Source organism: Heptranchias perlo, chromosome 25 (genome assembly GCF_035084215.1).
Source record: "Heptranchias perlo isolate sHepPer1 chromosome 25, sHepPer1.hap1, whole genome shotgun sequence".
NCBI classification, from domain to species: Eukaryota; Metazoa; Chordata; class Chondrichthyes; order Hexanchiformes; family Hexanchidae; genus Heptranchias; species Heptranchias perlo.
Window position 1 is genome coordinate 25,584,001 of NC_090349.1, and position 17,137 is coordinate 25,601,137.

A 17,137-nucleotide genomic window follows, 5' to 3' on the forward strand; every position below is an offset into this window, starting at 1 on the left:
AATTACTTTTTCAGAATAAATGACAACATCCAGTTTATCTGTAAGAAAAGGTCAGTATATTTATGGATTGCTTTATAAAAGGTACTATCATACATTGTTACATAGTAATGAATTCACAAAAATATGAAGTAATATTTACAAGTAAAACACAACCACAGAACAGTTTCACTTTCATCAAAATGAGACACTTAACACAGTTTCTATTTGCACAAAACAAAAACACTCTTAAATTCATTTGATTCCATCTGGAAAGTTGCAAGCACAAAGTAACCCCTACATCACCAAAGCAGAAACTGTCTAATGAAACAAAATCCTAGAGTTAACATGTGTATTTCTTGTTCTTTCAAACCTTTTCACACATAGACCCCTCTAAAATTCACCAGGTCCCCACTTCCCGGGAGAGAAAAAAACCAAACACTTTCAGATTTAACCCTTTCACACACCTCTTCTTAGTTACAACCAGTCACTGGACAGCTTGTTCCCAGCAAAGTGATGAAGGAATTGCATTCAATCAAGTGTTAAAAGACTGATAGAAAAGACAAGATGGCTACAGAAACATCATAGGTTTATGAATAAATATATTTTTTTACGTGTAATGATTTGAATTAGAAATTATAATTTATTTGCGCTAGAATGATTAAATACAGTGATGATCAGACAGTTACTGTACATACATTGGTTTACCAGGCTATATTGTCCAGGACGCAATTGAATGAAATCTGATAATTTGGTATCTATGAGTGAAAGGGTTAAAATAACATCTGCACAATATTAGGAAAAAAACAAGCAAATGAGCTAGTTTTTAAATAATAACCCTTTATTAGGTACCGAGTGTCCCGTACAGTGTTTTTGAGAAAAAAATATTACAGTGGATATTAAGGAGGAAAAAAAACGTTGATATCCAGTTTATGCTTGGCTAACACACATATAAGGGATGCCATTTTTTCCAAATTTCTGTACACTCCTTTCTTCCTCCAAATAAATACAATTTGCACAGTAGGTATCAGAGATGAAAAAGCCTGACCTTTTAACATTTTCACTGTATTCCTTAATGCTTCCAATAAATCTAGGTAATTGATAGAGGTAATATTTATACAGAATTTACATGATACAAAGCTTGACACAAGCTGAAAAAATTGCTACCAGCTCATTGTTAAACATTTTTTTTAATTTGCCTCCTCTAGTTAGAGCTGTATTTCAACAACCCAAATTACAATATTCACTTTCTTAATAAATTATTTACAAGCTTTTGAAGTACAAAGGAACCAGCAAAATTCTTTTTATTTGAAAGGATATGTTTCTACAAGAAACAATGTTCAGAGAGGAGAAACCTGGGTGCGCTATGTACAAGATGCAAATTGGTTTCAAAAAACTTTTTTTGTTGTTTTTTTTAAATGTTTACATGTTTGAAATGATCCCTGAAAACTTCACAAAAATTATAAATGAAATTTGTTGTGAAAATTCTGTCAGAGGTTAGAAAGTTTTTTTGTTTTTTTTCTTGTAGATAGAAATTACTTTGTACAATATAAACAAGAAGAGAGCTCTCCTGGCTAGGGATACCCACTAGAGCACAAAAAAAACTCTGGAATTTTATACCGAGAAGGTGATTACCAATAGTCACGTGCAAGTCTGTAAGCGAATAGTGCACAAAGCCTCCATAGGCCAAACCCTAGTGCATTAGCACAAAAATAAAAATTCGCTAAGCCAGCGTATCTACAATTCACAAAAAAATGTTACAACTAAAATATGTAAAGGAAAGGAAGGGGAAGCATTAAAAAAAAAAGCACCAAACTTAGACTAGACGCACAGGATGCTACTGCAGAGGCCGCAAATTCCCATCAACTACTTTAATTACCTTCTTAGAAATGTAGTTTGAGCTGCAAACCATAAACCTTTTCAAGTACTCAATGGCCACTTCTTCACATTTTCTGTTTTTTTTTAATGTAAAAAAGAACTCAAAAGAAAAAGTAGCAGCATTCATTTAGGCAGAAGGAAGAGTGGGGACCCTGCTCCACTGCATGGGACCTGGGGAGGAAGAACTAGTATTGTACTAGTTTACTGTGACACAAAGTGGTAAACACCTTTCTTTCCAGAGGAAGAGCACCTGAATCCTAATTGCAGTCCCAACACTTATGTGCGTTTTAGCCTTAGGTTCAGCAGAAGTGCGAATTGTTGGTTTGGCAAGTGCAACCACATCTAGGTTACTGCTCTCAAACTGAGCATCTCAGACCAGACCCTTTCAATTGAGGGTTCCTCTACAGTGTTCTGCACCACACAAACATGGAATTTTCACATCTTCAATGGGGAATTTGTAGTCGTACGTGATCTCCTCGTTCACATTTATCTGCTGTTTGGAGTAAATCACAATCTTCTTTTGCGACTCCACTGTGATGACTTTAGCGTAGCAATTAGGCTGTTTATAGAGAACAGGAATCCACAGTTAAGAAGGTCAGTACAGCAGTTTTGTGACACAGAGTTTGTTACAGGGTTTTCTTTCTATGCCAAGATTGGAGGTCCAAGACACCTTTAGTACTAGCAGTTATATTTCTTTAATGGGAGTCATAGCATTATTTTCTCAATGTGAAGAGAAGATCCTTTAACAATTTTCATAAATCATTGTTGTATTAAACATTCAAGTCTAAAAATAAATTTAGTTGACTCCTGATGTATTGTACATCCTTCTGGCTCAGTTAAAATCTAAACAGTCGTATACAGGTTCTGGTTTTTCAGAACCTAGGTTCCAGTTACGTCTCAGCAGCTTAGACCTGTGAATTGTATTTCTGTAGATTCTTGTATATTACTTAGAAGAAATGCAACTATTTCTGTTGCTTTTATTACATTAAATGTAGAGTTGAGCCGATCTATCTGTTTCTCAAAAAAAAACCTGAATATAGTTTAATATTCATGGTAATGTCAGCAAATCAAAGTTTGGCAAAGATTACCGTAAGCAAGTTATTGATCATTTGATACAGTATCTAGATTATAATATATAAATATTCAAGTCAAGCTAACATTAATAGTAATCTTTCTGTTAAATGTTAAAATTTTAATACTTGAAGACTTGTAGCAAATATAAATACTCACATTGCAGCTATGGTTGATAAATCTGGCAAAATTGCCACATTTTGTGGCATCAATAATAGAATCGTGGTCTACCCTGAACATGTAGCTACTTCCAATTCCCTCATCTTCGTATCGCTTTTCTCTCATGTCTGCAATAACCTGAAAGGAAATAAAATCAGACTTAGATTAAAGGAATTTTCCACCCATATTTGGCTTACGAAGAAGACAAGCACATATTCCAAAATAACCCATAAGACTAATGCCAGTAACTTTACAACTTTATTATAATAATCAATATCTATTAGTTAATAAAATAACTGAAATTGCCAGTGTGATGTGTGGTAAATCGTGCATGTGGTTATCTACTGGGGTAATAGCGATCAGCCCAATATCATTTACGCTGGAATTTTTTTTGAAAGCACTTCAAAAGCAGACCCTTTAAAATCTTCAGCAGCATTTTCCGTAATGTACAGAATGCCAGTTACGGAAGAGAATACAATTCTCCTGATTCGATTGCCAGGGACAACTGATACTTAGGGAATTAATAGAATGGCTCCTGCAGCGACGTGTCATGAAGTTCAGCAGCAACATCACAAACATGGTGGCAAGCAGTGCTCCCCATTCATAATGTCACTGCAGGAGCTTGCACTTAAGCTCGATTCCCAGGTTGCTTCTAGCCTGCAGCATTAAAGCATAAAACTCAGCAACAAGAGAAGATTGAGAAACTCTACTAAGTGTGTAGATATCTCCAGTTAGAGTATATTTTGCAGCAATTTGGATGAGTGACATTCTTGTTTAAAATAATATGTGTAAACTTAAAATTAGCCACATTTCTTATCTAAACCGTGGCTTGCAGGATTTTATTGAATTCACACACCTTTAACCTTTATGTTATTGGTAGTGTATCATTCACTCTTCTGTTTTATTTTCAATGTACACATCATTATAGTTCAACACAGATGCAAAATAATTTCACGTATTGGGACTACCATGGATTCAGAGTGTTAAATTATTGAAGGGTTTTTTATATAATCAAGTCTTCCTGATGACTGATAAATTAGTGAATTTTACACTAACTAACTAACTCTTAACAGTTTCAAGCCCACAGCTAGAAGTAATCTTGAGTTACAAATTACAGAGAGACAACCCAAACATTTCCACAAGGCGAGGGGATAAATACACTATGAGAAACTATACAACAACAAACAGAAACTGGTCCTTACCTGTCTGATGTTTTGTCCAACGTATTCAATGACCATCTCATCTGCCGCAATGGGCTCCATGGCAAAAAGCCCCCACTCATGGATATGACTCTTGGAGAATCTCAGCTTCTTCCTACGGAACTGTAAGTGACAAGTTGCAGTGAAAACAGGTTTCTCAAAATAAAATCATCTTGCAAAGGATGCCTTCTATAAGCACCAATGACTAAAATATGGGCATGTGCAAAGTGTAGTAATGTTCTTTACTATTTATATCTTACTTCAAAATTGTACACAACAAAATCAGACCAAAGAACGAATGGTTTGATTATTTGACTTCTTAAATTCTTTCTTTGCTTTTGTACCACACAAATCCATGATTTGTTCCCAACCTTGGCTAGGAATAGGAAAAGTTCAGATGCTACCCCACTGACTCAGCTGGATAAGGCAGTAAATAGTTAAACCATACAAACTAAATAGGTCCCAGGTTTGATCCCCAATTTGTGCTGAATTAGCTAAGCTCAGCCAGAGCAGTGGCGGGGGGGGGGGGGGGGGGGCAGGGGAAGAGAGAGGGCTAAAGGTGGCCAACACTCTTGGTTTAGGATGTGGAAAACTGGGTAGAGTTTCCACTCCTGAGTACTGTTCAGAGACCACCGCTAGAAGGGTGCATGTTGGGTGAAGATAGGATTGAACTCAGCTGCAATTCCCTGCAGTCAAACAGCCTGCCAACATTCACCGTCTAGGCTCACACATTAAAAATGACCATTTGGGCAAGGAGGATCCAGCACCCATGAAACTATACCCCAGCAAAAATAATTGAAGACCTTCAGGAAAAGAGGAGAGGAACAGAAGAAATTGAAGAAAAAGTATGTAGAATATTTTTAAATGCTTCTGATGTAACACAGACATAGCATAGTTAGCTACCCATAATTTTCAGCAAGATATCTAAATGGCTTAAATAAATTAACATGGGAATAAACCAATTAAGAAAGATTATGGCAAGTAGAGAGAAAACCAGTAGTGTAACAAAAAGCACGACTCTTCCATTGCATTCAATTCAAAAAGTTAATTCGCTTTTGGAGTGACAGCTGGTCCTGTTTTACTGAGAATGAACACATCCAATGTGACAGAAACACATTGTTGTAGTTAGAGCCTTAGATAAGGGGAAAACTATAGAAACTACAGCCAAAATGAATGGAACAGAGACCACAAACCTTCAGTTGATTAAATTTAAGGAGATCACTGTCTGCAGGTAAGCCACCCATGAAGGATGACAGGAGTCTGCGCTGCTCTGACCGCCTTTCTGAGCCTGCTCGAGTGGAAGCATGAGGTTGTGCTGGAATACTCATTCCCTGTTTGAACGAGAGTGCATTATTAATATTGGTGCTGCTGGAACCTGTTATGTACATCACATTTTTATCCTGTACATCAAATATGAAGAGATTTTATAATTAGTTATTTGCCTCATACATTATTTTTGTTGCTGAGTATTATGTAAATTATTGGCTTTCATTTACCTTGTGATATTGTATTTTATAATAATCTGGTACACAAGTACATGTCTCCAAATAAAACAGGTGTCAAGGTCAGGGTCACTGGAAAATTGCGATGATGTTTTTAAGCACGGAATCCATAAAATTCGCCCTCCATTGCTCCCCAACTAACCCCTCACTGGTGCTTCTAGCTCCTACCGGATAGTCCTGCTGGTCTAGGGGATTCGACTCTGCTCCATGTTGTGGGCGGGCAATCTCGCAAGAGTTTAACAAGATTAGGAATTCTCACGCACAGCCTGTGGCAGAGTTCAACCCCACAGAGCAGCACCAAAAACACTGGCTCTGTGAACCATTGGAGGGGGTGAAAAAGGAGGAAATGGGAAGGGTGAGAAGAATGCCACTCAGATTAAGCAACAGAGAATACCAATATACATTCACAATATCCCACAATTTCTCCACAAGAAATGAGAAAAATCCCCTCAATTTTTTGCCACAATGTTCCAGTAGCTCTGGTTACGACTTTTTAACTAAGAGACCTGATTCTTCATTCAGAAAGAAACTACACAATATACTACCTCAATAACACACAGCTCATGAGAACATACTTTTTTTGTACGACTACCAAAAACTACCAAAGTTCTACTTGGTAATAAAATCTACGAAGAAATTACTACTCGGAACGGTTAATGTGCATCTCATATGGGCCACCAGCTGCTTTCGTTTACTTCAGTTAAATCATTATATCCAATAAACAGCACAATGGTAAACGTATCACGATATCTTATTCAAGTTGGTGTCCTGAATGGTGGATAATAGAGTATGTTGCCTAGGCCACAAAGACAATACATTCTGAAAAGTTGTAACTACTAAAGTGTATTTACATATTCTGGTAAAATTACTATAATTTACTTTCAACAATGATCCAAAAGAACTTTATGGTTAAACCAATGATTACTTATTACAAAGTACTGAAACTAAACTCACTGAATTGTAAACATTAACAACATAAAGCTGAAAGTCTCTAACGGCACAGAATGTTTAAGACCACGGAATGTGTACCGATCTGGCTGAAAAAAAAATTAAGTGCAAACTTAACCTTCCCCCTGTACACATCTGCAACTAATCAAACCCCATAACCCTGTTGAGAACAGTTAAAATAAGCTTAAAGATGACACATTCGTTTTGTCCCATTCACACAATAACACACTGCAGTCCTGATCAACTTAGTTCAACTTCAATGCATCCAACCCCCAACACCAAAAAAAAAAGCAATAAAATGGAATCTTTTACATATAAGAAATTAAACATTGTTGCATGAGTTCCAAAGTGGCTTCAGAATTCAACCTTGGACTTCAGATGCCAATTGTGCCCAGAAAAAAAATGATTGGCAAACATTAAGGAATTAGAATCCCAATTTCAAATTTAACCTACAACGCTCTTTCTGCTCAGCAATCTTACTTGTGTGTCAGCTGGTGGCTCATCAGCTAACTCGCCACTGATATTGAGGTATTTTGCTTTGTCCTTCTTACTGATCTTGTAATAGCCTTCACTGCGGGCACAGCCTGTGACATGCTCCCTCATTCCGTCTTCCTTTTTCTTTTTCTTAACAGTGAGAATATTGGTATGTGCGAGGTGTTAAGGAGAAATTTTGAAGTGTTTCCAAATACATCAAGTAAGAAAAAGGTAGCTTTATAACCAAAATATTATACTTAAATAGTGAACTTTTCTCCCAATCTTCCCTCAAGGTAAAAGTAACCAAATTATACAAAGTATCCTCAAACTAAAAAGTGTGCAAACTGAAACAAGTAATTTCCTTCAAAATTCATTAAAAACATAATTATTAAGAATGTTACATAAGGATATTAATACATCTGATCACACTGCACATTACAAATTTTAATTATGACTATTCTGTGTAATAGGAATTTCCCACGACATTGCTCATAGTGAGTTGGGGATACGCTGTTTTATGATTATAGGGTTGTTTCTGACATGTTGGGGAAAACATATGGCAACTGATTTACAGTGACTGAATAAGCCAAATTCCATTTTTATTAATTGATATCCAGGGACTTTTATTAGTGTTTTGGAGATCAAATTCTATCACTGTCCATTATTCTGTGAAAATCATAAAATATATTATTTATATTTCTTTATCCATATATTTACATTTTTTTGAGTTAAATATCTGATATTTGCAGTAGTGCATAAGGGGAGTGGGGTTTACTTGTACTGGAGATGGACTTGCATTTTGGTAGTGCTGGGGACGGTGCTGCGTTTTGATTGTAATGGGAATGATCCTCGGCTTTGTAAGCACTGGGGTGGGTCTTGGGGTTTGGCAGCATGGGGGAACCTTTGGTCTGGCATCACTGTGGAAAAAGGAACGCATGCTTTGGTAGACCTGGGGGGTAGAATGTAGGGTTTGATTCATTGAGGGATTCCTGCACTAGTGAAAGGAGGAGAATGGGGGGGGGTGGATTTGGCCTGACAGCACCAGATGAGTTTGTGGGCATCCCTGGTCTTGCAGCACTGGTTTGTAATTTTCTAAAAGATTTCTGCAAACATTAAATTTAGTGTTTACTGATTGGTTCCTGGAAGTGTATGTCTATATCCCTGACATTCATTATCTTGTCTCTCCAGGTCTCAGTCTCTCCCACTCTCTTCTGTTTCTGCCTCTCTCTGTGATTAGAATATTTACATTTTCTAACCATCAACATAACACAGAATTACAGGTTTTCTGTTTGCTTCCAAAATTCAACTCATTTATTTTAAAAAGAACTCAAATTAGCATGAGGAAAGAACGTGTGTGTATATAATGTCACTCAGCTTAGTACGCTTTCTAAACTTTACTTTATAAAGCCAACAAAAGCTGCAACAGTGTGTGATCAGTACAGGCTGTCATTTTTTTCTTTCTCTCGTATACAGGCAGCCCCTGTTTAAAAAAAACCAAACAATCAATGTAAATTTTACCTCAATGAAGCTTTTAAAATTTGTCCTTTTGCCCGTCACATAATTTTCAAAAACAACCAAATAGAATTTGTTAGTGACTGAGAGAGGTCTATTATTTGGCTAGCTAACAATGTATCCTGGGAAATATCGTACACATGCTGGACTGCAGGATATATCTTCAACTTGTAGCTCTGAGCAAAAATATCAAGTTCAAGCCTAGGTTTTTGGAGGAGGCTATGGCCTTTAAGTACAGCTTTGAGGAAAGTGTTAAAAGACACAAAAAACAATTCAATAGGTATATATAATTAAGTCATTGTGAAATATAACATGTTTTCTTTGATTAAAACCTTTTTTGAACATCATACAAAGGAAAAAATAGCAGATGAAATATTTTTAAAAACATTTTGACTAATTTGATTGGTTCATTAACAAACCATGATGGTGAAATGTTTACACATAGTTTTCCCTATAAAATATTGAGATGTTTAGATTGGGTTTTCCTATTATAAATATTGACATACTTAGATGCAGTTTTCCCCATTATGAAAGTTTACATCGGCAGTTTCCATTGTAAACATTGACATAAAATGTATAACAGGAAGTAACGAAAGTATGCACATATGCAAGATTTTTAATAACGTATTAGCAGACCACCTGTGGCAATGCTCACAGTCAAATGTTTTATGTCCAGCGGTGTGGTGCCAATTAGTACCACCAGGTATATTGTCTTATCAGCATTGGGGGTGGGTGGCTCTGGAATCACTGGAAGGGGGCCTGGAATCTAGCATTACTGGAATGGAGTTTCAAGGTCTAACATTATTTTGAGGGGTCCCTGGAACGCAGGAATGGAGTCCTGGGAGCACTCAAGGAGGTGGTTCTGGAAATGTTGCAACAGTTTCCTGCGATCAGGAAGAACTGGGAATGTGAGCACAGAGGTGCTCCTGGGATCTTGGGAGTGCGGAGGGGAACTCTGGAGAGGAGAATCCTGAGGGATAGCAGGATTGGGGGAAATAGTTTGATAGCACTGGGGTGTCCAGAGTCTGACAGTATTGGAAATTGTTGGGATAAGGCCATAATGGGAAGGGAGGTGGGGGGAGCAGGATTTAATAGCCAGGAGAATAAGTCCCAAACTTCCATTTCAAACCATCAGGGCCTAACCCCTTGCTTTATTCACGTCCACCAGCCTCCTCCCAATCCATCTGCAGCCTGTTTTGCGCCGTCAGATATATGCCCCGCCCCTCATCATTCTTCCCATTGTCAGCTAGTTTCTGCATTTAAGTTCCTGCTTTGAAACAACGGTGTCCAATACATTAGCCACTAGCCACGTGTGGCTAATTGGGAATCTAGATGTGGCTAATTGGATTTCTGATTAGTAAATAAAAAATGAGTAATATATACCGTTGTTGGGCATGTGATCTCATTACTCACATTCACACGGCATATGCTGGTGTACTTCAATTTTTTTGTGTGTTTGTTGGTAAAATGGTAAGATGAAAAGCAATGGGTGCGAGCGTTTAAGTAAATATATGTGAGTGTCTGTAAGACGTTTTCTGCTAAAATTAGTGCATGTGGCTGAAGCGATATCAAAGTAGCCATACCTGTGGCTAGTCAGCAATTTCTATTGGACAACACTGGTTTAAAGCACTTAAGGGTAAATGTTCTGTTTCTTAAAATCAATGGTAAATAATGGATTGGGGTGTGCAATTTACACTTTGGTGCACTGGTACAGTCTTTACACATACATTTCCATAAATAAACAAAAAATACTTTGTAAGAAGTAGGAAGAATGAGGAGAGGCAATATAAACTAAATGGTACAATTTTAAAGGGAGTGCAGGAACAGAGAGACCTGGGGGTGTATGCACACAAATCTTTGAAGATGGCAGGACAAATTGAGAAGGCTGTTAAGAAAGCAGATGGGATCCTGGGCTTTATTAATAGAGACATTGAGTACAAAAGCAAGGAAGTTAACTAAACCTTTATAAAACACTGGTTAGGCCTCAGCTGGAGAATTGTGTTCAATTCTGGGCACCACACTTTAGGAAGGATGTCAAGACCTTAGAGAGGGTGCAGAAGAGATTTACTAGAATGGTACCAGGATGAGGGACTTCAGTTATGTGGAGAGACTGGAGAAGCTGGGATGTTCTCTTTAGAGCAGAGAAGGTTAAGAGGAGATTTGATAGAGGTGTTCAAAATCATGAACAGTTTTGATAGAGTAAATAAGGAGAAATGGCTTGTGGCAGAAGGGTCAGTGACCAGAGGACATAGGTTTAAGGTGACTAGCAAAAGAACCGGAGGTGACATGAGGAAACATTTTTTTACGCAGAGCGTTGTTATGATCTGCAATGCACTGCCTGAAAGGGTGGTGGAAGCACATACAGGGCTATGGGGAAAGAGCAGGGAAGTGGGACTAATTGGATAGCTCTTTCAAAGAGCTGGCACAGGCACGATGGGCCGAATGGTGTCCTTCTGTGTTGTAATGTACTATGATGCTATGAAAATATACAAAAGGTTCCTTATTTATACAGTTTACAAGTTTTTAATTAAATAAATCCTTAGGCCTCAAAAATGGTTCAGAAGAGAGATTTTTTTAACTGAATTTTCAAGAATGATAAAGAGGCAAGTGACCAAAAAAGAATTCCTTTCTTTATAAACAATCTCTGTCTTCTTTTCTAACCATCAACAAAGAAACCACACCTACTCTAATCATAGGTGTTGTGTGTCTGTGAGCAGTTCATAATAAAAAAAACAGTTTAATGTTAGACTCGCTCAAAATAAAGGTTTGAGAATTTAATCTCCAGTTTCTTTCAAAGTCTTTTTGGAAAAAGGAAAGAAATTCTGAAATCTTTGTGGGATGCTGGACACACCCTGCTACCCATCAAGTCAAGAAGATGCACACATTGCATATTGGGAAATTCTGCAAATGCACATGCTCAGAATGCAGAGATTTAGCCTGTCTAACTGTTGAGGTAAAATTTTCCAGTCATAGCTCATAGTTTTGAGACAGGCTGAGGCCTTCAAGTAAAAACTTTAATAAATATATTAAAAGACACAAAAGGTACATTTAATAATGTTATTGTAAAATATTTATGTTGCTGATTTATTTTGTTTTGTTTAAAACCTTATCTTGGACATTGAAAAATTTCAGTTACTGAGGAAAAAGGGGAGTATGATTTTTTTTCAAAAGGCATTTTGAGTAATTCAATTGGTTCATCAACAAACCATGACAGTTAAAGGTTGACATATTGGGATAGGATTTTTTCATTGTAAATGTTGACATAGTTTCAATTTTAAACTGTTGACATAGAAGAACTCAAAATTGTGATACAGGAAGTAAGGTTTGTGGACAGAGTGTGTTTCGTAATATTTTTAATATATAGATGGGGAGGCCTATATGTTTGTTAAACCAATTTAGTTGTAATGCAATTATTGCTTTCAGGTATTCATTGAAATAAATAAAAACATATGTTTAAATGATATATGTAATTTTGCAAGATAGATGTAGACTACTATAAATGTGGAGTTAATTCAGTGTATTCACCATGGCAGTGATTGTTGCATTAATTACTTACATCTAATTTTAAAACTTTTTAAGCATACTGTTATTACAAAAAAAACAAAGGATTTCTTATTGTGCTGCTGCAGCATTAAACACTGCCAAAATAGCCCAATATTTACAATGGCCAGTTTCTTTCTTGCAAAGGTTTATTTGTAATGTAGCAAAAGGAAGGTAGCATTAATGGGGACTGGTGAAATGCAAAAATTGCAAATCGGAAACAAAAACAGAAAATGCTAGAAACACTCAACACGTCATTCAGCATCTGTGGAGAGAACAGATAAGTTATTTAGTTTGAAATGGAACAAGAATCGTAGTAATGATTTACTCCTGTACACATCGTAAATGCCTCAGAATATCCAATGTTTAACAGTTTAACAAATTGATGCGTCCCCTTTTCAATTTCATAGAATCATAGAAGTTACAACATGGAAACAGGCCCTTCGGCCCAACATGTCCATGTCGCCCAGTTTATACCACTAAGCTAGTCCCAATTGCCTGCACTTGGCCCATATCCCTCGATACCCATCTTCCCCATGTAACTGTCCAAATGCTTTTTAAAAGACAAAATTGTACCCGCCTCTACTACTGCCTCTGGCAGCTCGTTCCAGACACTCACCACCCTTTGAGTGAAAAAATTGCCCCTCTGGATCCTTTTGTATCTCTCCCCTCTCACCTTAAATCTGTGCCCCCTCGTTATAGACTCCCCTACCTTTGGGAAAAGATTTTGACTATCGACCTTATCTATGCCCCTCATTATTTTATAGACTTCTATAAGATCACCCCTTAACCTCCTACTCTCCAGGGAATAAAGTCCCAGTCTGTCTAACCTCTCCCTGTAAGTCAAACCATCAAGTCCCGGTAGCATCCTAGTAAATCTTTTCTGCACTCTTTCTAGTTTAATAATATCCTTTCTATAATAGGGTGACCAGAACTGTACACAGTACTCCAAGTGTGGCCTCACCAATGCCCTGTACAACTTCAACAAGACATCCCAACTCCTGCATTCAATGTTCTGACCAATGAAACCAAGCATGCTGAATGCCTTCTTCACCACCCTATCCACCTGTGACTCCACTTTCAAGGAGCTATGAATCTGTACTCCTAGATCTCTTTGTTCTATAACTCTCCCCAACGCCCTACCATTAACGGAGTAGGTCCTGGCCCGATTCGATCTACCAAAATGCATCACCTCACATTTATCTAAATTAAACTCCATCTGCCATTCATCGGCCCACTGGCCCAATTTATCAAGATCCCGTTGCAATCCTAGATAACCTTCTTCACTGTCCACAATGCCACCAATCTTGGTGTCATCTGCAAACTTACTAACCATGCCTCCTAAATTCTCATCCAAATCATTAATATAAATAACAAATAACAGCGGACCCAGCACCGATCCCTGAGGCACACCGCTGGACACAGGCATCCAGTTTGAAAAACAACCCTCGACAACCACCCTCTGTCTTCTGTCGTCAAGCCAATTTTGTATCCAATTGGCTACCTCACCTTGGATCCCATGAGATTTAACCTTATGTAACAGATTTCTCCACTTATTTTGCCTCTTCCAGTCAGTGGGAAATCTGGCTCGTATTTTTCCTTTCCCTACTTTAGAGAAGTTGAGACTAACTATGGGGTGGCCTGTACACCAGCCAACTCAGTATAGACCAGTGATCGAACTTGGGACCTTCTTGGTGTAAATGGCTCAGTACAATAATTAGAGAGTGCATTTTTCAAATCAGCTACTGGGGGATGGGTTAACGTTTCCAGTTCAAATTCCATCTTCCGCATGCACACACTTTCCACCCCCCCCATTTGTTCAATGTTGTACAAGCATTAATGCGTGGCTTCAAGCGTGTGTGTGAGTGAGTGAGTGAGTGAGTGAGTGTTGGAAAAACTATTCAACACAGGATATTCTGAGGCACTAATGTGTATAGGATTAAATAATTGCAAGTTTCCTGTTCCTTTACAAACTAAAGAATCTGTAGAAGAGCAAAAATTATAATGCCGAGTTATTTTCCTTTAATTAGCTCTTCCATTTATCACCACACAAAGAAATTTAAGAATCAGAAATAATTGACAATGCTCTGTGATGCGCCATACAATTCTCTTGCCTCAAAAGACACAAGAAGTGACCATGCTCAAGAAAAACTGATTTGTCACAGATGCCACATAATCAGTATCATAATCTGAAAGGATATAAGGATGATGGACCCAAAGTGTGTCATTCAGACAGTCCATGCAATTGTCCTGCAGAAGCATTCTATCATAGGTAATCTTCATGAATTTAATATCTTCCTCATCCATTCCTTCATTCCATATGTCATATAAAATGGTCATCTCCTCAAATTCAGAGCGAGGTTTAAATAGTGACCTAGGTGGTGAAGATTCAGATGACAGAATATCATCATGCCACTCATCCTCATGTCTTTTCCTATGCCTTCGAGTCCATCGTTCTCTAAATTTAGCTTTTTCTTGTTTATCATCTTCATCATCTTCATATTCTTCATCTTCGTCCTCCTCATCTTCAATTTTGATCTTTGTCTGCAGTTCTTTCAAAGCCAACCTGTCAGATTCTTTTAGTGGTTTTTTGCTTCTACAGTCCCAAAATGTTTCTGTGTTATTCACAAAACTTTCCTCTGAAGAAGGCTTTGTCTTCTGTAAGTAGACATCTTCCCTAAAGTCTAATGTAATAGCTGCTGGGTCTTTCACACCAAACTGATCATCACCCCGCTGACTACAAAGGTCTTTAGTAACATCAGCTTCCACTGTGCTGGCCCGCAGAGGCGGATCTAGCTTACTGGCAACTTTTACCTTTGGTTCCTCTTTTAGCTGGGAATCAAAAGTGGGGACTGGCGGTTGCGACACCTGTTTTTCTTTTGCATAGCTGATCTTGTGATGTGGGAGCTTTTGGTTTGGAACACTGCTGAGAGGTAAAGAAGGTACTGGTGTTGACAAGATTAATGCTGTTTCAGTTTCTGGTTTGTTTTCCAATTTTTCTTTGTTATTTGGCACTGTCGTGGGCTTTATTAATGGAGTCAAGGCAGAATCGGGCAATAACCCAAGGTCCATTGGGAAATTAGGAGGAGTAATAAATGTGACAGGCAGAGGAAGGGAAGGTGGTAGCAAACTATTTACATTTAGCAATGGGGAAGTACTGGAAGGCTCCTTATGCATTAGATTTTCTCTTTCTCCATCCAGTGAAGGCTTTTTGGATGCCGATAATGGAGATACAGCAGTACTTGCTTCAGGGAAAGCAGCAGAAAAGTTAAAATCTCTGCCAGGAGTGCGAGGAACTCCAGAATTTACACCAGGTGACTGAGATGGATATGTAAATGGACTGCCAGGAATGTGAGGTGAACTCAGAGTCAAGCTGTTTCCCGTTAATGGTCCTTCACTTCCTGGTGTCTGTGGAACTGTCTCAGTGCTCAGGGATGTTGCAAGACCTTTTACAGAATCAGCCACAAAATCACGCCCAGGAGTTCTTGGTGGACCATCTTCAGATGCTGTTTTCACTAAAACTGGATGTTCAGGTATGGGTGATCTAATGACTGCAGGGATCTCCTGTCTGCCTGGTGTTGGAGGAATTGCTGGTATGGACACAGATGGCTTTGCAAGGGATGACATGGAAGTGTCAGAGTCAGAATGGGTTGAAATTTCTCTGCCAGGTGTGCGTGGAAGACCATCGTCCTCATCTACTGTCGGTGAGGTGAACTTCATTTTATTCCGCATTTCTGAGTCACTGTCATCAGACTTGTTGAGAAGGCTGCCTTTAATAACTGACAAAACAGTAAAGGCTCCTGTTGGAGTCGGTGGCTTGTGAGTTCCAACATCATCAGCTGTGTCTACCTTTCGAGACTCAGCTATTTCAGGTTCCAATTCAATGCCTGGCTCAGGCTTGTCTGCTGCAAGAAAGGTCAATGAAATACTCAAATAAAAAAAACTGAACAACAACAACAACAACAACACTGTCTATGGATTGAGACATTCCCAAGGAATTTAGCCGCTCTTGATTTCTCCCTCTCTCTCTCCTGAAGGCGCTGATACGCTGGGATATGATTCTATGGCAGCATTTTCCCTCTAATATCTCAACCAAGTGACAATTATTAATATGCGGGCTGAGAGTGAGAACCAAAAGCTACTCAATTGTGGTGGATAACACAGCGCAGCCCAATCCAGTCTTCACCCAACATTCTTCCACCAAGGGTCACTCTAGAGCGATCAGGGATTGGGAACCCTGCAATTTTCTGTTCCATTACCCAGAGGCGATGCAGCCAATTGTGTCCCTGCTGATGTACTAGCTGAGATCAGCTAAGACAGCGTAGCGGCAGTTGAACCTGGGGCATTATAGGAACATAGGAACAGGAGTAGGCCATTTAGCCCCTGGTGCCTGCTCTGCCATTTGATAAGATCATGGCTGATCTGTGATCTAACTCCATATTCCTGCCTTTGGCCCATATCCCTTAATACCTTTGGTTGCCAAAAAGCTATCTATCTCAGATTTAAATTTAGCAATTGAGCTAGTATCAATTGCCGTTTGCGGAAGAGAGTTCCAAACTTCTACAACCCTTTGTGTGTAGAAATGTTTTCTAATCTCGCTCCTGAAAGGTCTGGCTCTAATTTTTAGACTGTGCCCCCTACTCCTAGAATCCCCAACCAGCGGAAATAGTTTCTCTCTATCCACCCTATCTGTTCCCCTTAATATCTTATAAACTTCGATCAGATCACCCCTTAACCTTCGAAGCTCTAGAGAATACAACCCCAATTTGTGTAATCTCTCCTCGTAACTTAACCCTTGAAGTCCTAGTATCATTATTGGTCTGTACAGCTCAGAAACTGTTAAATCATCGGGGAAGCTTGATTTTAAACCATCAGCAG

At 38.4% G+C, this 17,137-nt stretch overlaps 1 protein-coding gene across 1 annotated transcript in view; it reads right to left on the minus strand.

Moving 5' to 3' along the window:
* Positions 1–799: 799 nt before the first annotated feature.
* setd1ba (SET domain containing 1B, histone lysine methyltransferase a) overlaps positions 800–17,137 on the minus strand; it is a 116,082-nt gene continuing 99,744 nt past the window's right edge. Inside the window, exons 13-18 of the mRNA XM_068005800.1 lie at positions 14,461–16,164; positions 7,214–7,380; positions 5,477–5,614; positions 4,287–4,406; positions 3,085–3,222; positions 800–2,413 (exon numbers count right to left, since the gene is read on the minus strand). Coding sequence (XP_067861901.1) covers positions 2,240–2,413; positions 3,085–3,222; positions 4,287–4,406; positions 5,477–5,614; positions 7,214–7,380; positions 14,461–16,164 — 2,441 coding nt within the window. The 3' untranslated portion in view covers positions 800–2,239. The remainder of the gene's footprint in view (positions 2,414–3,084; positions 3,223–4,286; positions 4,407–5,476; positions 5,615–7,213; positions 7,381–14,460; positions 16,165–17,137) is intronic.